General features: G+C 48.1%; 1 protein-coding gene across 4 annotated transcripts in view; it reads right to left on the reverse strand.

The window, feature by feature from the left end:
- Nucleotides 1–7,448: 7,448 nt before the first annotated feature.
- The window catches only part of TNRC18 (trinucleotide repeat containing 18), a 129,114-nt gene continuing 109,673 nt past the window's right edge, over nucleotides 7,449–26,889 (reverse strand). For 3 of the 4 annotated variants that reach the window (XM_083711202.1, XM_083711201.1, XM_083711199.1), the window contains 10 exons: nucleotides 23,976–24,117; nucleotides 22,470–22,587; nucleotides 19,689–19,764; nucleotides 19,085–19,193; nucleotides 17,470–17,586; nucleotides 16,558–16,725; nucleotides 13,899–15,199; nucleotides 12,145–12,381; nucleotides 11,240–11,314; nucleotides 7,449–9,865 (listed from right to left, as the gene is read on the reverse strand). In XM_083711202.1, coding sequence (XP_083567328.1) covers nucleotides 9,659–9,865; nucleotides 11,240–11,314; nucleotides 12,145–12,381; nucleotides 13,899–15,199; nucleotides 16,558–16,725; nucleotides 17,470–17,586; nucleotides 19,085–19,193; nucleotides 19,689–19,764; nucleotides 22,470–22,587; nucleotides 23,976–24,117 — 2,550 coding nt within the window. In that variant the 3' untranslated portion in view covers nucleotides 7,449–9,658. The remainder of the gene's footprint in view (nucleotides 9,866–11,239; nucleotides 11,315–12,144; nucleotides 12,382–13,898; nucleotides 15,200–16,557; nucleotides 16,726–17,469; nucleotides 17,587–19,084; nucleotides 19,194–19,688; nucleotides 19,765–22,469; nucleotides 22,588–23,975; nucleotides 24,118–26,889) is intronic. The other variant, XM_083711200.1, reaches the window with a different exon arrangement.

The following is a 26,889-nucleotide window of genomic DNA, read 5'->3' on the forward strand; positions in this document are numbered from 1 at the left end:
ACACTTGTAGTTGTTTTTCTGTCTCAAGGAGGGTTGGTGGAGCATCAAACTGGGGGTGCGCAGACTTCGTTCTTCCTGCAGAGGTGCCCTCAACATGTGCAAAGTGGGGATTTGAACCCTGGTGTCGCCCACATCTGACACTAAGCACTACCCCTCTCTGTGCAAACAACAATGACTATTTTATTATTTATATCCTGCCCATCTGGACCAACGATCCCTGTGCATTTCAAAGGCTTCTGTTGATTTTCTCCACCACCGAAGATTAATCTCCAGCCATGTTTCTTTTCTGCAACCAGAAACCTGTGTGTTTTGTCGATTCCCCCAACCAGCCCCACTGCAGCACTTGAAAGAAATAAACGGAAAGGAGGAGGACCCAGGCATTGCTTACAGGACTTCTGGTCTGATCTGGGTGTTTTCGTTTTCGTGGTGAAAGGTCATCGCACAGTGGTAGAACAGATGGGACTGCCAAAGACCTCTGCCAGAAAGAAGCGTCCCAGTTGCTCCTTTTAGGATTCTGGCGAGGGACAAGGGGCAAGACACCTGCTCTGGGCGCAGCAAAGGGCCCACAGCTGCCCCTTGTCAGCACAGGCGTTGGGTTTTTAAGGGAGCGAGGCAGGATAATCGGAGAGCCGTCAACCAAAAAGCGATTCTGAGCACCATGGGGCAGTAGCCTGACTCGGCCCCTAAAGTGGATTTTGTAAGTTGGCTGGATGTTGGACAGGTCATGTTGATGCCAAGGGGCTGGGGGGCAGGGACCTTGTGGCCTTCCAGATCCAGCCAGCCATGCTGAGGGGGCCTGGCGGGACTCCCACGACATTGGGACGTCTGCAGGTTCCCTGTCCCTGTGGGAGACGGCAGTTTGGGATCGAACAGAAAGGCCTGCAGCTCAGCGGCAGAGGGTCTTACTTGCAAGCAGGTCGCAGGTAGGGTTGGGAGAGACCTATACTGTACCTGAAATCCTGCAGTGCAGGCAATGCTGAGCTCGATGGACCCGGGGGTTCTGTATAAAGCTTTCTATGTTCCGATGAACCACTTGGCCTGCCTCTGAATATGCAGCCCCAAGTATGCATGCAGGTGGATGCAGTGCAGAGAAACAAAAAAATACATGTTGTCAGAGCCGCCCCTATGTCCCAGCTCACAGAGGACCAACGCCCGGCTGTAGTTATATACAAAAGTCTTTATTGACGTTCAGTTTCCATTTCAAAGCCACAGCGTGCAGCTCTACGTCTTAAACCCTAGACCGGCGAAGCTCCGTCTGAATCTCCTCCCCTTCCACACCAGTTTAAGACTCTAGCCTTGCTCCACCTCTTCCTTAGCTCCTTTCTCCTCTGGGTCCTCCTGCCCCCTGGGGTTTCATCCTTTCTGGACTCTTCTGACGCTGACCCCCCTGATTCTTGCCCCTCCTTCCGGCGGGCTTTAGGACCTGGCTCCCTATCCGGGCTACCTGCTGTGCCGCTCGCCTGTACGTTTGAACTTGGCGCGCGCGCCCAACCGGCAACCTTCCTCTTGACCGTCCCCCCGCTCTCCGATGGAGGCGTGGTCAATCCTGACTCATCTTCTCTCGCTGGTGGTGAATCCGCTGGCCCCGATACCTGGGACTCCTCCCCCCCACTACGCTCTGGTGGGGAAGCTGGTCCTGATTTCCAACTGCTGCTCTGGGAGTCCCCGCTGGCCCCTTGCTTCTGGGGTGTCCCCCTTGGGGCCCCCCTTGCCCTGGCCACCGGCGCCCCCTTCTGTGAATCTTCCAATTCGCTGGAGAGGCTCATGGAATCTCTCGGGCTACCGTCATCTTCTCCTGCGCTGCCCTCGGATTGCTCCCCCTCGCTCTCCATCGCCTCCCCTCCCTGCGCTCCCGCTCTGTCCCTGACACATGTGCATTTTATCTGCAAGTGCCTTGGAAAGGGGTTTCTAAGCAGGCAAAAGTCGTGCAAATTACACATCAGACTGGCCTGCAAGGAAGAATGGAGGAGGCTGTAGCCCTTTAACCACCAGATGGCGATGTTGCAGGCACCCATAGCCTAGTGTCTCCTAGTGGGTGCTGCTTGGGAAGGAGGTGTCGGGAACTGGGAACTTAGCCGCCACCACTCAGAGCTTGCTCAGCCGGCAGTGGAGAAAAGTCTGCTGCAGATATGGGGCAAAGGGGTTAATACAGGTGTGTGGACTCAGAAGCAGCTGCCCACCTGCCTAGCAGGGCTGGGCCTCCACCACACAGCTGCACCAATGGGCACTGCAGCTGGAAGACACACCTTGGCATAATGTACTCACTGATGATTCTGGTTCACTCTTCCTGTTTCAGTACTGTGATGTTTCTTGCCAAAAGCAGCAGAGCTTGTGGATGTCCCTTTAAAGATCGGGCGATGGAATAAGATACCTAACCCCAAACCCAAACTTGTGATGTTTCCAAAAGACTGACAAACAGGGTGGTTGTTTTTTGCCAAAGGAAGACCAAAGTTTGGGGCATGCTTTTCAACAGCACAAAAAAGTTCTGCCTGAATTTGCAGAGAGCCATAGAGTGTCTATTCTTGAACTGCTATAATAAACATGAGAATAGTAAGTGAACTATTTATCAAACTTACTCTCCATATATCTATCAAATTTAACGTTTGAGCCAGTTCAAAGAAAGTCTTTGGTAATCTAAGGCAGGGCAAAATTAAATCGCCTCTGTAATAAAAGAGAGTAATTATTTACAAACCCTAAGCTCCTGGGGCATATATATAAACATTTAAAGCAAACTGGAATCTCCCCCCCCCCCCATAAGGTATGTCCTAAAAAGAGACACTTGAAATGTCAAAGGCTATCAAGAGGTATGTCTTCTGCCTTCTCTAGAATCTGTGCAATGAAGGCACCAGGCACTCCTCTGTGAGAAGGCAGTCCCACAACTCAGGGGCCACCACAGAGAAGGCCTTCTCCCCTTCGCCCCCCCCCAAGCCTTTGAGGATGGAGGAACAACCAAGAGGGCCCCCTCTGCCAATCTCAGCACCTGAGAAGGTCTGTAGGGAAGCAGGCAACCTTGCAGGTCTTTGGGGTCCGAGTCCTTCAGGGCTTCTGACATCAGCACCTTGAATTTGGCCCAGAAACAAACTGGCAACCAGGGCAGGTTTTTGAAAATGAGGGATATATGAACTGTAAAGGGAAGCCCAGCAGATTTATGGGACCAGTCAAAGCTTCCATGTTGTCCTCCAGGGCAGCCCCACGTTGAGCTCATTGGATTATTGTAATCTGAAAGGTTATTGGAGCAATTTCAGGATAGGGTGAATTTCAAGATGGGGGGTATTCGCTGCCCCCTGTCAGCTCCTTCCTCCGAACACCTTTTCTTCCCCAGGATGATGATGATGATGATACAGCCTTTTGAGAGTTGGGGCATATTTTGGCCAACTAAAGACAGGGGGAAGGAGGTAGGAAAGTGCCCTTGCCTGTGCTGGGCCCCGGGGGCAACCCGAGTAACGGTCCGGTCCCAAATCCAAGGGTTCCGCGAGGAGTCAGTCCGACAGGGCCCAGGCCGGACACGAGGCAGGAAACGAGGTCAGGCACAGGATCACAGGCAGATTCTGGCAAACAGCAACGTTGCCACAGCAACCTGGGGTGGGGTCCAGCAGCCTTTTATCTCTGTCAGGGTAACGGCCGGTCTTGATCCCCCAGTGACTCACCTCCCTGTTTCGCCCAAAGGCAAGCACTCCTCCTGCAAGTACTCAGGTCTCTCCTTCTCTCAGACCTTAGTCTCTGCAGCTCCGGAGACGCCAGTGGGTTACTAGACCCAGAGGCCACCTCAGCCTCCCCTGACCCAATTGGTAGTGGAGCAGCTGTAAGTGATGGCCCAGCTGAAGGCAATGAGGTGATCCCTACATCTGGAGCCAGGGCAGGCTCAGGCCCCTGACTCAGCCCAGCTGGTGTTTGCTGCAGGGGAACCTGTGCAGACTGGGGCTCTTCAGAATCAGGCCCCAGACTTGGTTCAGATGCCGCCTGAGGTAAAGGATCCCATGTAGACTGAGATTCGTCTGGCTCAGAGTCCCAAGCCATCACATTGCCTTTTACATCTCTCCTTGAAATTTGCTTTTGCCCCTCCAAATAGCCAACATTACCCCCACTCCCAGCTTGGCTTCCCCACTTGGAAAAAGGGGGTCGCTGCACAAAACAAGGTGGCGCTGCCCCAGTGGGCTGGATTGTGAACAGATGCAGCGGGCAGCAGACATGGTGTGGCTCAAACGCTCATGCTGGGAGCACATTTTGCGGGAACTGCCAGGGTGAACTGTGGGGTTTCTCTACACACACCCCACTGTGGAGAGGTGGCCTTTTATTCCTTGCTTCCAGGCTGCTTGGCTCATTTGCGCTGTAACCCTTAGCAGGGTGGGGGGAGGTATTGGGGGGGGAAGCAGGCTGAGGGCCAGCCAGGCCTCTGAACACAACAGCCCCAGCCAGGATGAAAAAGGGACAGGACTCATTTCACGTCTAGAAACTCTGGATTCTCTACTTGGCCACTCTCAGGGCAAACAGGGCTGTGAGGCAGGAGGGCACACGCGCCGGGCCATCATACGGTTAGGAATTCATGGCTCCTTTGGCCCAAAGTTCTGCTGATGGCGGCAGCAGCAAAACAACAACAAACCTCTGGTTACGTGAAGCACAGTCAATAAACACACAAGGTGTAAGCGGCTGTACTTTTGAATAAATAAGGTATACTATTCATTGTATCAAATTGTAGATTTCAACGGAAGTCTCATAAAGTTGAACAAAAAAAGCAGCTCATGCACAAGGTCCATACATGTATAAGTGTCTATTCCACCTGTCTGTTCATAGAGTCCAATAATCTACATGAAGGGTTGTTTCAGTTCCACAGAATCCTTTCAGAGTCTAAAATATTAGCCTTGTTTCGCCATCATAGGCTTCATCACTAGTACAGGCTCATATGTAATGTTACAGGATAGTGATGTTACAGGATAGTGGATCTTATAGCATAGTACAGTGGTACCTCTGGTTGCGAACGGGATCCATGAGAAGAATGCAACCCGCATCTGCGTGTGCACGGGTCGCGATTTGCTGCTTCTGCGCATGCACGTCATTTTTGTGCATCTGCACATGTGCGAGCGGTGAAACCTGGAAGTAACCCTTTCCGGTACTTCCGGGTCGCAGTGGGACGTAACCTGAAAACGCACAGCCTGAAGCAAACGGAACATGAGGTATGACTGTGGGGTTGCAGTGTAACATTACATATGAGCCTGTACTATTGATGAAGCCTAGGATGGTGAAACAAGGCTAATATTCCGGAAATCCTTGTCTTAGACTTTGTGAAAGCATTCTGTGGAACCGTAACAACTCTTCATGTGGATTATTGGACTCTGTGAACAGACAGGTGGAATAGACACTTATACATGTACGGACCTTATGCATGAACTGATCCACTGGGTCTTCTGCTTTTTTCGTTTAACTTTATGAGACTGATGGTGGCAGCAGCGCACCTCTGGAACTCCTTGCCACAGGAGGCAGTGAGGATCACCAACCTGGATGGCTTTAAAAGAGGGCTGGGCATGGAGAAGAGGACTACTAGCCACGAGGGCTCCAGAGCCAGACATGCTTCTGAATTCCACAAGAGGGGAGAGGGGGGCTCTTGCACTCAGATCCCGCAGGCACAGAGAGAACAGGATGCTGTTAGTTCTGCGGCAGCCAAGCCATCACCAGCTCAGAATGTAAGGAGGCAGGAAAAGCGGGAGAGGAGAGATACCACCCTTTGTAAGTGTGGGATGTGATCCAAGGCAGTCAAGTACAACATTCCTTGTTTTCCTAGAGTGGACATGTGAGGGAATGTTTGGTCCAGCCAGTCAAAACTTCCTGTTCCTCCTGGCTGGAGCATCCTTCCTCTTGCATGTGATAGGTGGGCGTGACCTAACCTGTCCAGGTAACATGTGAGGATACCCAGAGCTTACAGGGTTAACAGCTCAAGGGAAAAAACGTCCTGTCACTGGGATGTGTTTGCATACGGGTGTTGTACTTTGTTATGTGAACGGTTTTACTTCCTGTTTTGGATGTGCCAGGAGAAGCATCCTGCCTTCGCTATCTCCTGGTTGTTTTTCGCTGCTGTACAATAAAGCTTCGTAGAAGAGAAGCAGCTGTTGTACAAGAGTTTTACTGCATGGCTGAGATTCCTTCCACACAAGCACCGTTGTGCAAGATACTCTGCTGTAGCCGGGAGAAGCAGGTTGGCACAGTGGAAGCGGACTGGACGCCACGACAGTCCCGCTGCTCACAGCTGAGACAGACGATCAACAGAACAGGTTATGGAGGCCCAAGTCGCCCAAGTTCTGGACGCTCAACGGAACATAACAAATGGACGAGTTACACAGCAACCTCCCTCTCTCTCTTTTTGACTTCCTTCTTCATTTGACCAGCTTTTAGCTAGGGCTGCTCTGCCAGCTCTCAGCTAGCAGAAGCACTGGGATTATTCCCCCATATGGGGTAGACCCGCATGTACAACTTTGTAACTAAGTCTGCCTTCCAGAATCCAACTGTGAACTGATGTGAGTAAACTTCTTTTATTGACTTTGAATAAGATTGCCGCATCAGGGGAATTTACCAGGAACGTAAATTCTGAGACAGACTGAATTGTAGAATAGTGAGAGGCTCACACAAGCCTGCAACCAGCTATCTGCTGTGGATGTAAAAAGGGGGAATGTAAACTCCGCTACTTAAAGGACCTTGCTAGCGCAAGTTAGGAAGGATATGAATAAACAATATATCCTCTTCTGCTACCCTGAACGTTCCCACAATAAGAATGTAACAGCCCTGGTGGATGCAGCCACTGCCCAGCATCCTGTTCTCACAGGGGTCAACCAGCTGCCCCAAAGGGATGCCCGCAGGCAGGATCCTGGCATAGGAGCCGTCTCCCCTCCTGCAGTTTCCAGGAGCTGGCCTTCAGAAGAGTTTACTGCTGCCAGCTATAGAGGGAGAGCATTCCCATCGTGGCGCCACTGAGAGGTTTCTGTCGTGTCCTTGGGACCGTGTGGGTTTTCGGGATCCTGTTCCCCCCTGCTGCAAACCCAACTCCTTCTACCCTCTCCGCAGGAGTTTTTAACGGACCTCTTTCTCAGCTTGGGGCAGCCACCTCCACGAGCCTTCTGCCCCATCTTAACAGCTCCTTTGGCTTCAGCAAATACAGGATCGCACCCTAATCATTTATTTTTAAAAGGTAGGGGGAAAACCAAGACGACAAAAGAAAGGCAGAGCGCGGGTTGTTTTTTTGTTTTGTTTTTCAATTGCTTTTTTTATGAAAAAGGATCGCACATAATTCGGCAACAAACAGAATGCAAAAAAGGGGGGTGCGAATCGAAAACATAAAACAACAGGGGGGGAGAAAGGGACAAAAAACCTGGCTCCTTTCCTCTCGATTGTCTGCAAAATATCCTTGTGTTCCATAGAAGGCAATGGGCAGTTAAGTGCTTTCTATTTAACATTCACATAAATTCTCTCTTTCTCTCTCTTTCTTTCTCTCTTTCTCTCTCTCTCTGCATCTCTCTTCAAACATCTGCTCACGCAAAGTTTGCTTCCACAGATACAGTACGCAGTTCGTGTGTAAGCAACGTTTTGGATCTCCTGTTTCCCCTGTGTTCTCTCTCTCTCTCTCTCTCTCTTTTTACAGTCACAATCCAACGGGAAATAAAAAATAAGACTCTAAATGTCAGACTGTGTTTTGCTTTTATAATTTCATAATTTTTTTTCACAGTTTTTTTTAAAAAAAGTTTATATATTTATATATATTTATATATTTATACTTTATATTTATAATTAAAAAGTTGAATCCATTTTTGCTTCTTCTCTTCCCCCCCCTTTCCTTTCTCTGTTTTTAAAGTTTTGTTTTGTTTTCTTTAAAGAGCTTATAATACAGGGATGGTGTGTGTGTGTGTGTGTGTGTGTGTGTGTGTGTGTGTGTGTGAAAGGGGCACATTGCGAGTCTTTTGGTACGTTAAAACTGTACAGAGTGACTGATGTTGCTTTTAGAAATATTATCCACCAAAGTCTTCGGAAAGCCGGGAGAAGGCAGGCAGTACAGCACCACTGTGGTTCTTTAAAAGGAGGGGATTGCAAATTTGGGGAGATGGGATGGCGCCTCTCTCCACGGCTACAGGTCTGTGGTATTTCTCTTTGTACCAGGTAGTTTTAAAAAAAATACATCTGTCCGAGTAAAGTGAAGTAACTCCCCTCTGTAGTGTTTGAATTGTACACTCTGTTCAGGGCAGAAACAATCGTGGCGTCTTGGGCTTGTAGTGTGTGAGGTTTCTTAAGTGCAAAAACACTGTGTCGTCATTCGAGTCCTCTGCCTCCGTCCCTCAAAACCAACCTACTCTCTGGTCGTCCCTACTTAAAGTGGGCTTTTTACCCTGCAAAGTCCAGAGCTGCTGACCCAGAAAGGGAGGTGGAAAATGGCAGAGATCCAGGGGCAAATTAATGGACACTCAAAAACTTTGGGGGAGGAAAACAATCTGATTCGGCGTGTGCTGGGTCTGCACTTAGCTCAGCGCAGGATCCTGCCATCCTGCAGGGGGCAGGAGGGAGGAAATGTGAGGTTTCTGCAAGTGCCAGTCTCCTCCTTGCCCTTCGTAAATAGTGCCAAGGGGCGGGGCACGGAGAAGTGGGGTGGGGAGTGAGCTGAGGCATCTCGTTCTGTGTGGACATCTTCAGAAGGCAGCTCATCGGGTCCAGAAAACGTAAAAAAGAAAAGAAAAATAGGAGGAGGAAAAAGTGTTTTTCTGGGTTCCTGAAGAGGCAGCAGCAAATTGACCAGCAGCAAAACACGATTCTTCTCCTCCCAAACCATTATTTAGAGAATATCTGATGTTTCCAAGCGACTTACATTCAACTTACACGAGGAAGGGAAATGCTGTTGTTTGGGAGACAACCCCCCAATGGTTGGAGAAGTGGGGCTGGCCCAAAAATAGGGGGGGGGGGTTCTCCCCATGCTGTGAAAATGGTTCAGCACCTTATCTCCTCGCCTGTTCGCTCGGCTCCTCATAACCTAAGAGGGATGTCGGCCCACAGTTCTTTGCGCCCAAGCGACCCAATGCCCCTCTTGCGACCGGAGATTTCAGGGCTTCTCCCCTGTATCAGTTCCCTGCTGGAGAGCAGAGAGGAGGTCCTTTGAGGAGAGAGAGTCAACAACGAAATGTTCCTTAACTGGCAGTCAACGCACGGTTTGCCCCCTCCCTGCCCTGGCAAAAGTCGGCTGGCGAGGAAAGGTGGGACGGGTCGCCTTGGAATGGGAAAGTCCAGAAAAAAACATGACCAGTGTCCTCAAATATCCTATGGAAGTCTGAACCCGACGAAAAAGTTCAGGGGTTGTGGCCACAAAGCCAAGGGGCAGAATCCGATCTGCCATTTCTTCTCCTGCAAATCTGTTCCCTTCTTCTACAGGAGAGACAAGCGGTTGGATCTCAGCTGATTTCGGGAAATCCCTTTGGGCAAGGCGAACCTCTTTCGTTTTACGGAACCTGTCTTGTCGCAATGCGGCTGGGCGCTTAAACAATCATGCTGTCGTCGGAAACAGGCACATTAACTTCTCTTCTGCCCCACACTGCTCCTTCCCCACCCCCCCACGGACAGGGGTGGGTGGGCTGTATTGATCCGAATGCTTTGGGACTGTCGGGGTGCCTCCCGGAATTCCCTTTCCCAGAAGCGGTTAGCAGATGACCGGCACCCCGTCCGTGTTGAAGATCATGCCTGTGGTGGGCTCGTATGTCCCCGCTAGGTAGTAGAGGTCCTCGCTGTCCTGGTACTTCTTGGTCTTCAACATCTGCTCGTACTCCTCCAGGTCGACCACCAGACATTTGTGCGAGATGGTCTGGACGTCGTTCTCGTCCACATGCGAGGACTGGTACAGCGCTCGCTGGGGGAGGAATGGAAAAGGGAGAGAGAGAGAGAGAGAGAGAGAGAGAGAGAGAGAGAGAGAGAGTTAGTTAGCAGGCAGTTTGGAACACACCTCTGGGCTGCGGGTACCCAAAGCCAAAGCTTTGGAGAGGGGGGGGGGAATACTAGAACCGGTCCACCTATTGGACAAAATGAGCCAATGGCCTCAGGCAGAAGGAGGCTCACTCCCCTCTTGGTGGTGGCAGGGAATCTTGGCTTCTTTTGGTTCCTTAGGCCTCTTGAGTACCTATCCTGCATAGGACTGGCAGGAGATACCAGACAGCCTCGCTAAGAGAAATGGTGGCCCTCCTCACAGTGGCCATAGATAGTTTAACAGTTTTCATCTGGTGCCTAAAGATATTGCTGCTGCTGCTGTTGTTGTTATATTGAAGGAGCGTCTCCACCCCCATCGGTCAGCCCGGACACTGAGGTCCTTCTGGCGGTTCCCTCCCTGCAAGGAGCAAGGTTACAGGGAACCAGGCAGAGGGCCTTCTTGGTAGTGGCACCCGCCCTGTGGAACGCCCTCCCATCAGATGTCAAGGAACAACTATCTGACTTTTAGAAGACATCTGAAGGCAGCCCTGTTTAGGGAAGTTCTTAATGTTTGATGTTTTATCGTGTTTGAATATTTTGTTGGGAGTCGCCCAGAGTGGCTGGGGAAACCTAGCCAGATTGGTGGGGTAGAAATAATTTATTATTATTATTATTATTATTATTATTATTATTATTAAACGGATATACTGCCCTATACCTGGAGGTCTCGGGGCGGTTCACAAAATAAGAAGGATTCATGTGGGAGACCCTTTTCATTTTGGTGGTAATGCAGTTTAAAACTCTAGCCTGCATCAGTTGGGTAATGTAATAAAGGCACCAGGTGAGCCTCCCCAGGGATAGCATTCTGCAAATGAAGAGCCGCCCCAGAGGAAAGCCGCCCCCGCCCCCAGCAATCTTCAGGAAGGAGCACAGGTCTGCGAGGAGTCGAAAGACCCTGGAACACGTCCCAAAGACCAGTTTCAACCACCCACACCAGCTGCCTTCTCTTACAGCCAGATGGGCGGGGTATAAATTCTTCATCAGCCAGTGTGGTGTAGTGGTTAAGAGCGATAGACTCGTAATCTGGTGAACCGGGTTCGCGTCTCCGCTCCTCCACCTGCAGCTGCTGGGTGACCTTGGGCCAGTCCCACTTCTCTGAAGTCTCTCAGCCCCGCTCACCCCACAGAGTGTTTGTTGTGGGGGAAGAAGGGAAAGGAGATTGTGAGCCGCTTTGAGACTCCTGAAGGGGAGTGAAAGGCGGGATATCAAATCCAAACTCTTCATCATCATCATCATTATTATTATTATTATTATTACACACCTCCATGAAGTCCTTCCTCTGGCTGGAGGCCTGGAGAGCGGTCGAAAGACTCCTGCTGGACTTCTGATCCCAGCGCTGGGACCAAGCAGAGTGATGGGGCGGTTGGGGGTGGCGAGGAGAGGAACAAGAAAGGGAAAGCGAGATTAGGAGGCGAAGCCCAGAACTGTTCAAATCATTTTAACACTCCCCCCCCCCCTCTTTCTGCGGTTCCTTAAAAGTTATTTTTAAAATATCCTTTGCATATCCAAATCCATTTAATTTTCTTGCTCATTTATCTACTTTAAACATATACTCTTAGAAAACTGCAGGTTATTACAATAATCCTACCAATGTTGTTTTTATCTGTTTGCAATTGATGTGTGAATATTCAATACAGCATTCGTTTACAAAGACATTGGATTCTTATCTCATTATACATGACAAAGCCATTTTTCACCTTCTCACCCCTTGCTTATTCCTGTAAGACCTATTGCAGTCGTTAAGAGTCGTCAACAGGCTCATCACAGCTATCTGCCAATCACCCATTCCCACCACCCTTCTGAGTAATACCCCTCCCCACCTTCTCACTATATAGAAAGGTCTGGTGACTTCTGTTTCAGTGTATCTGAAGAAGTGTGCATGCACACGAAAGCTCATACCTAGAACTAACTTAGTTGGTCTTTAAGGTGCTACTGAAAGGAATTTTTTTATTTTGTTTTGACTATGGCAGACCAACACGGCTACCTATCTGTAACTGGTACTTATAAAAAGTCTGTTGTCTTGATTTCTTATTCTTCCAGTAAGTTTCGCTCCAGGCTAATATACAGAGACCTCCACCCATCGAGCAAACCCCCTGGCGATTCTTCGCTCATTTCTCAAGGAATCCTCGGCTGATGGTGCTGTGAGATCATGCCTGGATCGCCTACCTTGCCTTCGTTGAGCTTCTTGCCGGGGTTGGTTTCTTCCGGGTGGTAAAACCATTTCACTCGGACAACCATGTTGTTCCCCCAGGATTCCCACATGCTCTGGATGCGGCCGATGTAGGGCAGGTTGGGGCGGCCGGCCGACAGGAAGACGGCGCAGTCTCCAATGCGGATGATCTCCTTTCCGCGGACAATGGCCTTGTAGAAGAGCTTCCGGGCTTTCCCCTTCATCCCACGCCTCTGTGGAATCGGGAGAGAGAGCAGAGTGGCGTGAGCTCAGAGTCTCTACACATGGTTTTTTTAGTGTATGTGTTCGGGTTCATTGATAGCTTAAGGATGTAAAAATGAGTACAGTGGTACGTTCACCCTGAAGTGAACGTAACACGCATCTGTGTGTCTGCACGTGTGCGGGTCGCGTTTCATCGCTTCTGCGCATGTGCGTGACATCATTTTGAGCGTCTGCGCATGCGTGAGTGGCGAAACCCAGAAGTAACATGCTCCGTTACTTCTGGGTCGCCGCAGAGTGTAACTCAAAAATATTCATCCCAAAGCTACTTCAACCTGAGGTATGACTGTACTTCAAATTGTAAAACAGAAAATTTAATATATATTACATTTTCTGCTTTACAATTTAAAGTACAGTGGATGCTCGGGTTGCGAACGTGATCTGTGCGGGAGGCACGTTCACAACCTGCAACATTCGCAACCTGCAGCACTGCGTCTCCGCATGCGCAGGTTGCGATTCGGCGTTTCTGTGCATGCGCAAAGTGTAATTTAGCGCTTCTGTGCATGCGAAACCTCAGAAACCCAGAAGTAACTTGTTCCGGTACTTCTGGGTTTCAGTGCGTCCATAACCTGAAAAAAACGCAACCTGAAGTGTCTTTAACCCGAGTATGACTGTACTCATTTTTACATCCTTAAGCTATCAACAACTTCCATTCTTCTCCTTCCATGGTTCATTTTGCATATCATAAATTCCGGCATGTTTTACAGAAACGATACCATTCAGTATTCCATTATTACATCCATCATAACTTATTTACACTGAGGTCCAGCTCCGAGAGCCTTCTGGCAGTTCCCTCCCTGCGAGAAGGTTACAGGGAACCAGGCAGAGGGCCTTCTCGGTGGTGGCTCCCGCCCTGTGGAACGCCCTCCCATCAGATGTCAAGGAGATAAACAACTATCTGACTTTTAGAAGACATCTAAAGGCAGCCCTGTTTAGGGAAGTTTTTAATGATTGGTGTTTTAATGTATTTTTAATCTTTTTCAGAAGCCGTCCAGAGTGGCTGGGGAAACCCATGCAGGTGGGCAGGGTATAAATAATAAAATTATTATTATTATTATTATTATTATTATTATTATTATTATCAATGACAAGTTGGAACGCCCTGTGGAACGCCCTCCCATCAGATGTCAAGGAAATAAACAACTATCTGACTTTTAGAAGACACCGGAAGGGAAGTTTTTAAAGTTTTATGTTTTATTCTGTTTTTAATACTCTGTTGGGAGTTGCCCAGAGTGGCTGGGGAAACCCAGCCAGATGGGCAGGATATAAATAATATATTGTTGTTGTTGTTGTTGTTGTTGTTGTTGTTGTTATTCGCCAAGGCTGTATTTACATTCAATCACATCCTGTGTCATGCAACCTTTGTAATGTGCGCTAAGATAAAACCCCTGAGAAAGTGTGGGGGGCAAAAGGTCCCAGCCGAAGACGCAGAGATAAAAGGAAAGACCCCCCGGCAGGAGAAGGAGCTGACCTGGGTGGGCTTCCCAAACCACTTCCAGAGCTGTCTTGCAGGCAGGAAGGCCGCAATCTTGGGCCGGTTCTCCACGGAGGGCAGCCTCTGCCGCTTGGCCAGCTCCTTGGTCGTGGGCAGGTGAATCCCCTCGCGCTTCTTGGGGCGGGTCTTGCCCCCCGCCTGCTGTTGCTGCTGCTGTTTCTGCACCGCTTGCTGCTCCTGTTTGGGGCTTTGGGGGTTTGCGGCTGATCGAGATTTCCCCGCTTGCTTGGCCACCTTGGCGGGGAGGGTCTGCTGGGCGGAAGAGGCCCCTGTCTGGGATTCGGCCACCTCATCGTCCGAGCTGCAGGAGGAGTCTTCGTCCGTGGCGGAGGAAGACGACGACGAAGAGGAGGAAGAGCTGGAGCTGGAGGACGAGGAGGAAGAAGTGGAGGACGAGGAGGAGGAAGAGGAAGAGCTGGAGCTGCTGGAAGAAGAGGAGGACGAGGAGTTGGAAGAGGAGACAGGCGTGGAGGCCCTCGAGCTGGCTGAGCTGCTGTCGGGGGCTCCCCCTCCGTTCTTCTCCGCCTCCTCCTCCCCTTCCGAATCGGAGCTGCTGCCGCTGCTGTTGCTTTCCGACTCGTCTCCTGCCGGCCCGGCCTGCGCCTTCTCCTCTTGTTGCTTTGCAGAGTTCTCTCCGGAGCCAGCAAACTTCCCCCCAAAGTTCGGGGCCGGAGAGTCGCCGCTGGCCCCCTTGGCCCTGGACGCTTTCTGCCGCTTGGCGTCGGCCACGGGGGTGTAGCTCAGTCCCAGGATGCTTTTGGTCTCCCTCCTGCCGGCCAGGCTGGAGCTGCCCAGCATCCGCATGGCCTCCTTCGTCTTCTTGGTTTTGGGAGACATCACTCCTTCGTGGTCCAGCTTGATGAGGATATCGCTGTCGGGGATCTTCCTCTGGGCTTTGGCCGCCGATCCAAACTCTTGAGACTCCTCTGCAGATTTCTCCTTCTTAGACCGGGCTTTGCCAGAGGAGACGTCCGAAGAGCTGAAGGCCCCCAGGACACCCGGGATCTCGGCATAGGGCTCGTCCCCCCGGGTGTTGCTGAACGCCGGAGGCTGGAAGGCGGGCTGGGCCGGGCCGGGCATCTTGGAGGAGAGCTTCACTTTGCCGCCTTTGCTGTGACGTTTTTCTTCTGTCTGGGAGGAGGTCCTGGCGGGGATCTGCTGCGCTTTCTTTGAGCCTTTTGCGCTTTGCTTGCTAAGGCAAACGGGCTTCTCCGGCACGAGGGATGGGCTTGTTGAAGCTTCCCCCTGGCTTGCTTCTTCCTTGAGGACAGCATCTTCTGGAAAGCAGAAAAAGTAAAATTAAAACAATTTTGGGGGAGATGCCCTTTGCCCAAGGCCAGAGTGCTTCTGCTCTGGATCCTGGAAGGATGTTGTCAAACAATGAGGCAGGCTTCTCCAGATCCCCTGGCCCCCGGCCCCCAACCTGGTACCCTTCCGATCATTGTTGGGACTCCAGCTCTCCCACAGTGCTCCAGCCACTGGCCGTGCTATGGCTACAGCTGATGGGCATCGTAGCCCAGCAAAAGATCTGGAGAACATCTGGATGGGAGAAGGCAGAGCTGAAGACCCAGGCACAGAAAGAGGTGAGTGAACAGAGACCTCTCTTTCAAAGTACTATAGTGTTACAAAGGATGCAGAAGCTGACATGTATAACGAACGCATTAACTCCGTTATCTGCATATATTATAATGTGATGTTTGAGAGTGCCCTTCCAAGATCCATCTTGGACTGCAGTTCAGTTGACTGTCATACACACAGAGAGGTGTAGAGATGCCCAGGTACATATGGAAGAAAATCCTAGTTGATTTAATCATGTGAATACAATAGTTTTGAAGGAGAAAAATGTTCCCTCGCTATGCTTTTAGATGCCATGACTATGTATGCTCTCTGCAGACACTCTTCTGAGAAGGAGCACTCCTTCTCGCAAAAAAAGCAATGCTCTTCCAAGGTAGCCTCTGCCATTTACAGTTCTATTAAAAACAACCAACTTTTTTTTAACAGTGTTTTGCCTCATTAACTGGAGGTGCCTTTTCAGTCAATCGAAAGCTTTTTAACACGCCAACCTAGACAATCAGAAATTTTTGCTATTATTATTACATAATAGCAGTCCCAGTCTAGGACTCAAGGCAGCTTAGAACACATTGAAACAACATAGATAAAATACAAAAAAAGCTAAAAACAGATGCAATGTAATCACTTAAAAGCAATTAAATATAATTAAAACACTATAAAAGCATATCTCTTAAAACAGAGGCAGTAAAAGCAGCTCCAAAGGCCTTTCCTTAAGAAACAGCTCCTGAAGGCGTGTTGGAATAAAACAGTCTTCACCTCCCGGCGGGAGGACAACGAAGAGGGAGCCAGTCTGGCTTCCCTAGGCTGGGAGTTCCAAAGTTCCCAGCTATGGAGAGGGCAGAATGCAGAAGGTCCCAGGTTCAGTTCCCAAAGGCATCTTCAAGGAGCAGGTGATGGGAAAGAAATCCTTCTCTCTGTTTCTGACCCCGGAGAACCACTGGCAGCTCCTGACTCCAACTCCCATTGGCCTGGGCTAGACTAAGCTGGCCTAAGGCCGTTTCTCGCATTCCCCAGGGTTTCGCCCTCATTATTTCCACCCGCTAAAGAAGCTTCTGCCTCGTACCAGCTTTCTGTTTGGTGCTTGGTTTTCTCCCACGCCCTTTGCCTTTGGACGCCGCTGGCTCCTCAGACCCCGTGCCACTGCCCTCCTTCCCTTCCCCGGTATCCTTGCTGGACTTGCGGCTGCGGCGTTTTGTGCTGGGCACCAGGAGGGCGGGAGATGGCTCAGCACCTGAAAGAGACCAACAGCTATTCTTGCCATGCGCTGCAAAGACTCACACACAGAGAGAGACACGCACTCCACTCCCCCCAGCTCAACAAGGGTTTATTCAAACTGAGACTCCCACCTGCGGAGGGAATGCAGGCAAGTGTTCAATGTGGGGTGGTCAGCAGCTCAGAACCTGAATGGTGCCACTACCGAGAAGGCCCTCTGCCTGGTTCCCTGTAACTTGGCTTCTCGCAGGGAGGGAACCGCCAGAAGGCTCTCGGTACTGGACCTCAGTGTCCGGGCTGAACGATGGGGATGGAGATGCTCCTTCAGGTATACTGGGCCGAGGCCATTTAGGGCTTTAAAGGTCAGCACCAATACTTTGAATTGTGCTCGGAAACGTACTGGGCGCCAATGTAGGTCTTTCAAGACCGGTGTTATGTGGTCTCGGCGGCCGCTCCCAGTCACCAGTCTAGCTGCCGCATTCTGGATTAGTTGTAGTTTCCAGGTCACCTTCAAAGGTAGCCCCACATAGAGTGCATTGAAGTCCAAGCGGGAGATAACTAGAGCATGCACCACGCTAGCGAGACAGTCCATGGGCAGGGAGGGTCTCATCCTGCATACCAGATGGAGCTGCCCTGGACACAGAATTAACCTGCGCCTCCATGGACAGCTGTGAGTCCAAAATGACTCCCAGGCTGCGCACCTGGTCCTTCAGGGGCACAGTTAGCCCATTCAGGACCAGGGAGTCAGAAGGGCCAAACTCACACTGGATCTTGTAATCAGGCGGAAGGAGCCGGATGTGGGACAAGGGAATCCGGCCGGTGTCGCCATCATCAAACTCCACTGTTATCAGATCCCCGTCTTCCTCCTGATCATGAGCACCTTTGGATAGAAAAGGAAATGATTGTCGTCAGAACACACACACCTTCTGACTGCTAAATTCACTCTGCAGTTTTGAGTGAGCCAGTGTGGTGTAGTGGTTAGGAGCGGTAGTCTCGTAATCTGGGGAACCGGGTTCGTGTCTCAGCTCCTCCACATGCAGCTGCTGGGTGACCTTGGGCCAGTCACACTTTGAAGTCTCTCAGCCCCACTCACCTCACAGAGTGTTTGTTGTGGGGGAGGAAGGGAGAGGAGAATGTTAGCTGCTTGGAGACTCCTGAAGGGGAGTGAAAGGCGGGATATCAAATCCAAACTCTTCTTCTTCTACTTTGCGGAAACCTTTTGAAAGTCCATTGCATTAAGTGGGTCACAAATATCTACATGCTTTCTGACACTTCCAATGGACATTCCCTTGCAGAAGCCATGCTGGTTCTGCTTCAACAAGGCTTGTTCTTCTACGACGATTCACCCTTAACAATCCTCCCCAGTTTCCTGGAACTGAGGTTAACCTAGCCAGCGTGTAATTTCCAGTCCATGCCCCCACTTCCCAGATCCCTTTTCTAAAAGCAATTGGTGTTACATTGGCTACTTTCCAGTTCTGTTATGGAGGCTGAGGGACAAGTTGATTATTTTTGTTAGTTAAAATTTCACATTTAAATTCAGACCCATCCAGGCCCAGTGTTTATTTTGTCAGTAAGTTTTGGCACTTCATCTCATATCACCACCACCTGCCTCTTCCTAAGACTGTCTTCCTGCAAAAGGAACTGGGATCTTCTCTATAACTTTTGCTATGAAGACAGATGCAAATAATTCATTCTCTGCTACCTCCTTATCTTCCTATAGAGAAGGGTGGATAAAAATAAATGATTTTATTTAAATCAGAATTTTTTTATTTAAATCAGATTTTTAAAATGAAATGCTTTTGGAGGAAAAATCTTTCTAAAGATAGCTTTCTATTTAAGTTACATTCTAGTCTGAAGGCTATTCATCAGGAAATAAGGGTTTGTTTTAAGTTTTTCATGTGCTAAAACTCAGTCCAAGTTTGTTTTTTTAAAATGCTTAACCACATCACTTAACAAACATGGATACATATGCTATAATGTTATTGTTTTAGCTAAATAAATTGTTTAAATTGTTACTAACGATTATTTTTCTCCTTTCGATAAAGAACAGCAGAAAAGTTGTCCAAATATAAACAGTTAATTTATCAAACCTCACAATAATTTCATAATTATCGGCCTATGTATTTCTAATAGTATAACCAAATCAGTAGTTTTTGATATAACTGTAAAAACTACTCTCAAAATTTTATTATTCCAAAAATGAAACCTTCATCTGGTTGTAAATATTAAGATTATACCAGCAAGGATGAGTCTTTCTGCTAAAAAAAAAAAAGGAAAAAGATTTAAATCAAGTCTTACTGACTAGTGATTTAAATCAAATCCACCCTGCTTTAGAGCACCTTTGACTCCCTCGTCATCTGACTGAATTACAGTCTCACCTCGTACAACTGTCCCTGGGTAGAGGCAACGATACTGCTGGCTCCAGTAGGCGGCGATTCGTGTGCCTTCCGGAAGGAATCGCACCGAAGGAGGTTTCACATCAATGATCTGTGCAGAAGAAAGCATCCGTTAACTCTTGCTTTTTGCCCTGTGTGGTAGGTCAGGGGTGAGCAAAAGCTAGACCAGGGTGGCAACACGAGAACAGTGCCTTTTCAGTGGTGGCTCCCTGTTTGTGCAATGCTCTCTCCCCAGAGGCTCACTTGGCACCATCATTACATGTCTTTAGACGCCAGGCAGATACATTCCTCTACAATAAAGCCTATGGCTCTTAACTACCTTTTATCCTTTCAATGTTTCTGGGGCGGGGGGAGTTTCTCATTTTTAACTGAATTTATCTGGTTGTATTTTGTACTGTTAAGTCACTTTGGGACTTTTTGTATTTGTCGAAAGCAACTAAGAAATCTAATAAATAATAATAAAAGCCGGAGCTCCACCAGACCAGCCCAGATGTCTTGTGAAGCCCCTCCCTCCTCTTCCTCTCTCCTTTCCCCAAAGGCAACATGGAGCGTCCGTCTTCCTAGAAAACTAAGGGGTCCCACTTACTGCCTCCTGCAGTAGCTGCTCCAGACAATAAATGTGGGGTCGGTTTCCTCGCTCTCCTTCCACCACGACTCGGTATCTGAAACGCACAAACCCAAAAAGCAACAGTGAAGGAGGAGGAAGAGGAAGAGGAGGAGGCGAAGAAATATCGAGAAGTCGAAACAAAACCATCAGAGAGAGATTTTTGATGCCCAAGAACGCTTTGCAAGCCGGTTTCCTTGGGAAACAATTGCTTCGGGCCGATCTGTGCAGAATGGCAATTCGAGCTACCCAATTTCCAGTTGCAGGAGGAGATATTTATCAAGCTGGAAATATTTGCAGCATGGTTCGTCATTTTTAAGCCAGAGATTTTGGGCGGAGATAAACAAAAAAAAAGCTGTCTTTTTGCCCCAAAGTCAGAAGCAGTGGATATTTAGCAGCACTCCCCTGGTTGATAATTAGAAACAGATAGAAACAGATCCAAAACTACAAAGCTAGATCTGTTTTTTAAAAAAATTAAGAGCCAGAGGCTGTCATGGCATTTAGCATGTGGCTCGCTTTTGCACGAAGCCTGCTAGAACTATTGCAGGCACCAAGGCGTGCTATTCTGCGCTTAAGAGCACCATATAAAAGCCCAAACTCAGCATTAATCAAAGCTGGACTCAGTGGCCTTGCACAGATAAAGCACGTTCATAGTTGTGCAAGTGGCAAAAAAAATTGTTTTGCATCTATCTTAAAATGGCAGTAGATGAAAATATAGCAGGAGTTGCGGGGTGGGAGAGATGTCTATTCAATGTGATGTTGGATGCAAAATACATTGCTATATCCTGACAGCTGGTTTCTGTAACAGGGTTAAAGGCAGCTGGTTCATCTGCTACGTGGGTCTTTATGGTTTCTCGATGGCTGCAGGGACCACTGTGTCAAAAAGTGGCCTGGGAGTTTAATCAGTAAATAAAGTGAGCCAGGTTTGTACTGCTTAATGGCATTTGCCTTCAACAGGTTGCTGTCAGTTTGCATTTTTAAGTACAGAAAGTATTGATCTGATGTGGAGAGATCTTTCCTATTCTAATTAATTCAAGAGGGTTCTGGAAGCTTCTCTGTGTAAAAGAGACCAGCAGAAGCTTCCTGATGTTTGGGTTATTCCTTCTGAGAAGCTGAGTACAGTTGGCTTAAGCTGGTTCTGTTATCTCTTCTGTCAAGGTCATGCTGACTATAAAAGTAGGACCAGAAGGAGCCTGGGTTTCACTTTCTCTATATCTCTTCCTTCGGTTGTGATGTTCTATATATAGTGTTAAGGTTTAGTCTTATTATAAATTATTGCCAGTTTAAGTTAAGTCTGCTGCAACTGGACTTCTTATGGACGGTGCCAATTCTGAATTTATTGGATTTGTAATCATTATGCTCATTTGCTTTCAGTAGCAGTCAGTGATGGATTTCCGTATAAGCCAAACAAGCTATAGCTTAGGGCCCCACTCTCTTGGGGGCCCCCAAAATAATTAAAGGGGGGAAAAACACCTGGATGTACATTTCCAAAATATAAAATAAGTTCAACAGTTACTTTATAAAATACATATTTTGTTATGTGCAAATGGCTTTAGGTCCATCAATTACCATATACTAGCATATATTCAACACAAAAAACAGTGACAATTTGTTGTTGGCAAAGGACAGCTGGACATAGAAAGGGCCCCATTACCTTCAGGAGCTTAAGGCCTCATCAAACCTAAATCTGGCCGTGGTAGCAGTAAAGCTCTGCTGGATGAAATACAATTGCCTCTGGTCTATTTTGGGGGAATCCTGCAACGTGTTTCAAGTTTTTACTTTGCTAACTATACACTGGAGTTCTGTTCTGGATCAATATTGAGTAGAATTCCAGGATAGTTGCTTGTCATCATTTTGCCCTGCTTCGGATTACTGTATTTTTCGCTCCATAAGATGCACTTAGTTTATAGAGGAGGAAAACAAGAAAAAAAAAATTCTGACCGAAACAGTGGATGTATGATTTTTGTGGTTCATGCTGTGGCCACAGACATGATATGTGATTTGACAGTGAGTTCTGGGTAGCCCAATGCAAAAACCCTGAGAATCCATGTGGATCCATGCTTTGTAACCATGTTTTTGAGCCACTGCAGCCCCACAAAACAGTGGATGTGGGTTTTTTTGGTGGAGGCTGTAGCCATGGACATGCTATGTGATCTGATGGTGAATTTGGGGTGACCCAATGCAAAAATCCTGAGGATCCATGTGGATCCATGCTTTGTAACCACGTTTTTGCACCATTGCAGCCCCACAAAACAGCGGATGTGTGTGTTTTTTGGTGCAGACTGTAGCCATGGACATGCTATGTGATCTGATGGTGAATTTGGGGTGACCCAATTCAAAAATCCTGAGGATCCATGTGCTTTTACCTTCCCCCTCCCAGGCAGCCTCCTTTATCGCTAACGTCCCTTATCTCCCTCCTGATCGCTTGCTGATCAGCCGATCAGCAGCTTCGTTTCAACACCCCCTTCCCTCTTTCTAAAAAAGAAAAAAGCATGATCGGCTTTTCGCCCCTGGAAAATTTGGCTCCAGGGACCACGCATTTGCTCCATAAGACGCACAGACATTTCCCCTTACATTTTAGGAGGAAAAATGTGCGTCACATGGAGCGAAAAATACGGTAAGTCACAGGCAGGAATCTCGGTGGGGCATTTCCATGCCCATCACCCCCAGGGAACAGAGACCTTTGGGCTTAAGATGTTGCCAGACAGCAACTCCCAAGGTGTCATGACTTTCCAAGCATGTAGCACCCGTCCTTTTTCTTACATGTCAGGAGAGTGGACGGTCTTCACATGGCCTGCGTAGAGGAGCTTGTCATCCATGGGGATGAGGACTCTCAAACCATCCTTCAGCTCGTCTTTGTCGATGATGCAAGAACGGGGGGCTGGAGGGCGACAGAGGGAGAGAATTAGCAGCATTTTCTTTCTTTCTGTTTTTAAATAATTTTTATTAAGTTTTCCATTTAACAATCCAATCATATCACATTAATTATTCCAAATTATACCAATACATATTCTGTAGTCCGAATATTTTGCCAAATTTTAAATTTTGTTGGGGGTTCCCATGTTTCGAGCTCAGTGAGGGTCCATATTTCTGCTGCTTTTGATGTTCAGAAATCCCATCTTCCAGTCTTCTTGTTATCATTTTTCTTCTTAATAACCTCTGAGTTGTTTCACGAAGTAGCAGCATTTTCAAAGGCAGCAGAAATCTGTACCCATGTGACTTATGGCATACGCAGCCTTCTCCTTTTTATTTATTTTTTTCCATACATACAAAGAAGTTCCATGCACTGGGCCGGCCAGCCAGGTGATCTCTTAAGGCGTGAATGAGACTGATGGTATCAGGAGGAGGATTTGGGGCTCATTTTAAAGGGGGCCAAGCTCTTCCAGCTTCCTGTTTTCAGAGGAGCCAACCAGATTCCTTTGGGAAACCCACAAGCAGGATCCGAGCACAAGAGCAACTCTTCCCTCCTGGGGTTTCCGGCACCTGGCATTCAGAAACATTGATGCCCTCAATTGTGGAGGCAGAGGAGCAGAGCCATCCTGGCAGAGAAGCAGAGCTATCCATAGTCCTCTCCTCTTCTCTGAATTTGTCTAATTCTCTCTTAAAGCCATCCAAGTTGGTGGCCACACTGCCTCCTTGTGGCAGGGAGTTCCGCTGTCTTTGGAATGACGTTCCTGAACTACGTCTGAAAGCACTCCCTGTAACTGCCGGGCGAAACTAAAGGATCACAACGATTATGCCAAAATGGTTAAAGTAACCAGAAGAATAAGAAATCGGGAAGACCAAAATTTTAATAAGGAACGGGGGAAATTGATAACTGATCTTAAAGACCATTGTAAACAGTGAAAATCGTTAGTAGGATTGGAATGATCACTTGTAGTTTAATGGTGAATTTTGGACACAGTGGAGAGGTAAAATATTTGTATCATCATAAAAGATGCAGGAGAAAATGATTAATAATAGGACCCACAAAGGGGACGAGGGAAGTCCAAGAGATTCCTTGCAATCTGGTTTTTGTGATCTGTGTTCGATATATGACTGCAAGATTTTAATCTGAAAAACCAAATAATTTTTTTTAAAGGATCACAAAGATGGCTACCCCCAGCCCTGCAAAATAATAATAATAATAATAATAATAATAATAATAATAATAATAATGGAGGTGAGGGAGAATACAAACACTCCACGCGGACTGAAAGTTCTTGGAACTGTTTGCAGCCTTTTGGACGGGGCAGGAAGAAATCTAAGGAACCAGGAACGGTCTCTCACCCGGAGTCAGCGGCCTCTCCAGGAGCAAACTGAGTGGCACATTCTCATCCTCTGAGAAGCTGCTGTCCTGGTTGGGTTCAAAATCCTCTTCGGCAGCCATGCTCTCCATCAGTTTGCTGACGGCACCTCCTTTCCCTCGGTTCTGGGCAAGGGACAAAGAAACGGGGGTTAGCAAAAAAAAACCCTTTCTGCCAAGGCCCACAGCCCTGGGGCAGAACTTTTCCTGAAGCACCAACTCTCCTCTTCCTCCCCTGCAACCCCCGTTCCATCCTCTAGCTTTTCCAGATCTCTCTGTTATCTGTGTTTATTTCCCTCCCCTCAACTGAAACAGCGCAGTGGTTTGTGAAGGGCGCAAGATTGGCTAGGGGACCCCGATTCTCCTTGCGGAGCCACAATCCCTAGGATTTACACAAAACAAATGCAATACCGTGAAAATCCCTGAAACGAGAAGTAATCGACTAGAAATATTATCTTATAGAATTAAACTAAATAACAAAAATCAAAAAGTTTAAGGGGGAAAATTAGAAAACCTAGAATTGAACAAAGCCTTAACAGGTTGCTGGCTACAAACCTCGTTTCATTCAGTTTCCTCAGAAGGAAATAGAGAAATCATAAACCTTAATTGACCAAATTCAAAGAAAGGGGGTAAATCTCCCAAAAATTCTGAAGTACTATAATCCTAGCTCAACCTAGGTGAAACAAAGCGCGGTAATAAAGGATTGAGGACTCAAGAGGTACGGTTTCTAAAACTGAGTTTACAAAAAAGGTTTGAAAACCTAAACGTTTTAGACAAAGCCCAACTTAGAGAAAGCCAAGCACAGTAATAAAGAGTTGAGGACTTAGCTGTGAAAATTTTTGTATTGCCTTTACAAAAAGGTTTTTTTAAAAACCTAAATGCACAAATTCGAAGAAAGGAATACAAGATAAGCTGTTTTAGATTTTAAACAAACTCAAGAACAGGGCTATCCCGGTTGGTTTCTGTGTGTTGCCACTGTACAGTCTTAGGGAATGTGTTTAGAAAGGACTTGTAACCGTGTCCTACATGCCAGGTAATGAAATTCCTGCTGATTTATTGTCCAAGGTTGTTCCAAGGGATCAACACTGTACCTATGTACAGAAACTGGGTTTGTACTGAGATTGCACTGACACACTGCCCAGTGGAGTTCACAGAAAGGAGGAGGATGTTAGTTTCTGTGAGTTGCCACTGTGCAGTTGCTTGGAGTCACAGGACTCTGTTTTGCATTCCAGAGATTCCAGGCTATCGGAAGTCTCACGGAAGACAGGAGACAGATGTGATGTTACTGGTTTCCTGTTCCTTTGTGCTTCAGTTGCTCTCTGCTCTCACAGAGAGAGGATGTTTCTTTTCTGTCTGCGTAGTTAGAAATAAAATGCTCTTTGCAATGTAGCTCATACTATCTCGGCTCCTTCCCTGAGTGCTGGATACTCTGCATAATGGAGGAACGTGCTTGAAGCCTCATCAAAGGCTCAGGTCGTTAATCACGTCAGAGGACCCAACCGGAAGAGTCGCTCAGTCGAACGCACGTCCGACAATCCCTAGGGTAGATTAACAGCCATTCCCCTCTTCCGCCCAGGGAATTCTGGGAAATTAATAGGAGTCTCCTTGCAAACCTCAGCACACGTAACCAACTACAGATCCCAGAATCCTTTGGGTGGGAGCCATGGCTGTTTTGGCACTGCTGTGCTTTAAATGTATGGTGTAAAGGTAAAGGGACCCCTGACCATTAGGTCCAGTCGTGGCCGACTCTGGGGTTGTGGTGCTCATCTCGCTTTACTGGCCGACGGGGCCGGCGTACAGCTTCCAGGTCATGTGGCCAGGATGACTAAGCCGCTTCTGGAGAACCAGAGCAGCGCACAGAAACGCCGTTTACCTTCCCGCCAGAGTGGTACCTATTTATCTACTTGCAATTTGACGTGCTTTCAAACTGCTAGGTGGGCAGGAACTGGGACCGAGCAATGGGAGCTCACCCCATCGCGGGGTTCGAACTGCCAACCTTCTGATCGGCAAGTCCTAGGCTCTCTGGTTTAACCACCCGCATCCCTTTAATGTATGGTGTGGTAGCAGCCTAATTCTGGAAGGGGCAGAGATGCTTCTGCAGTCCCCTGTGTGGTTGTGAAGCAGGAGAAACACCCAGGGTTGCGCATGGGGGCTGCCCAGCACCTGTTCCGAGGAGGCTCCGGAAACAGTTACCGCTTCCTCAGTGGTACCCAAGAGCAAGAAGACCAGGAAACGCCTCTGAGGATGGACTGGCTGCAGGGATCAGGGTGGCATTCCTTGGGGTTGCAATATACTAAGAGCCAGGAGCACAGAAAAGGTGTCCAAAATCACAGTGGGCACCAAATCAAGCTTGCCTTGAAACCTCACCTTCCTTAATTTTTGTATGGAATTCCAAACCATGGGTGTAATTAGATCAGGGGTAGGCAACCTAAGGCCTTCTCAACCTGGCCCGCAGACGGTCTGCAAATCAGCGTGTTTTTACATGAGTAGAATGTGTCCTTTTATTTAAAATGCATCTCTGGGTTATTTGTGGGGCATAGGAATTCGTTCATTCCTCCCCCCTAAAAATATAGTACGGCTCCCCACAAGGTCTGAGGGACGGTGGACTGGCCCCCTGCTGAAAAAGTTTGCTGACCCCTGAATTAGATGCTTTCTGAAATCTCACAAGCCACGGGGGGGACCCAAGTCCGGGGGCAGTTTGAGCAACCTTGACTGTCCCCCCCCGCCCGATAACTAGCAAAACCAGAAGCCCATCATGCAAAACAGCAAAAACTGCAGAGTGAATTATGCAAAACAGCAGAAACGTGTGCAAATTCCCCCCTCCCAACATTGATGTTATTCAGAATAAATTATGCAAAACGGCAGAATGAATTATGCAAAGTAAGAGCGGGGGAATTT

The sequence above is a fragment of the Podarcis gaigeae genome, assembly GCF_964106915.1.
Source record: "Podarcis gaigeae genome assembly, chromosome: 14".
Classification (NCBI taxonomy): Eukaryota; Metazoa; Chordata; class Lepidosauria; order Squamata; family Lacertidae; genus Podarcis; species Podarcis gaigeae.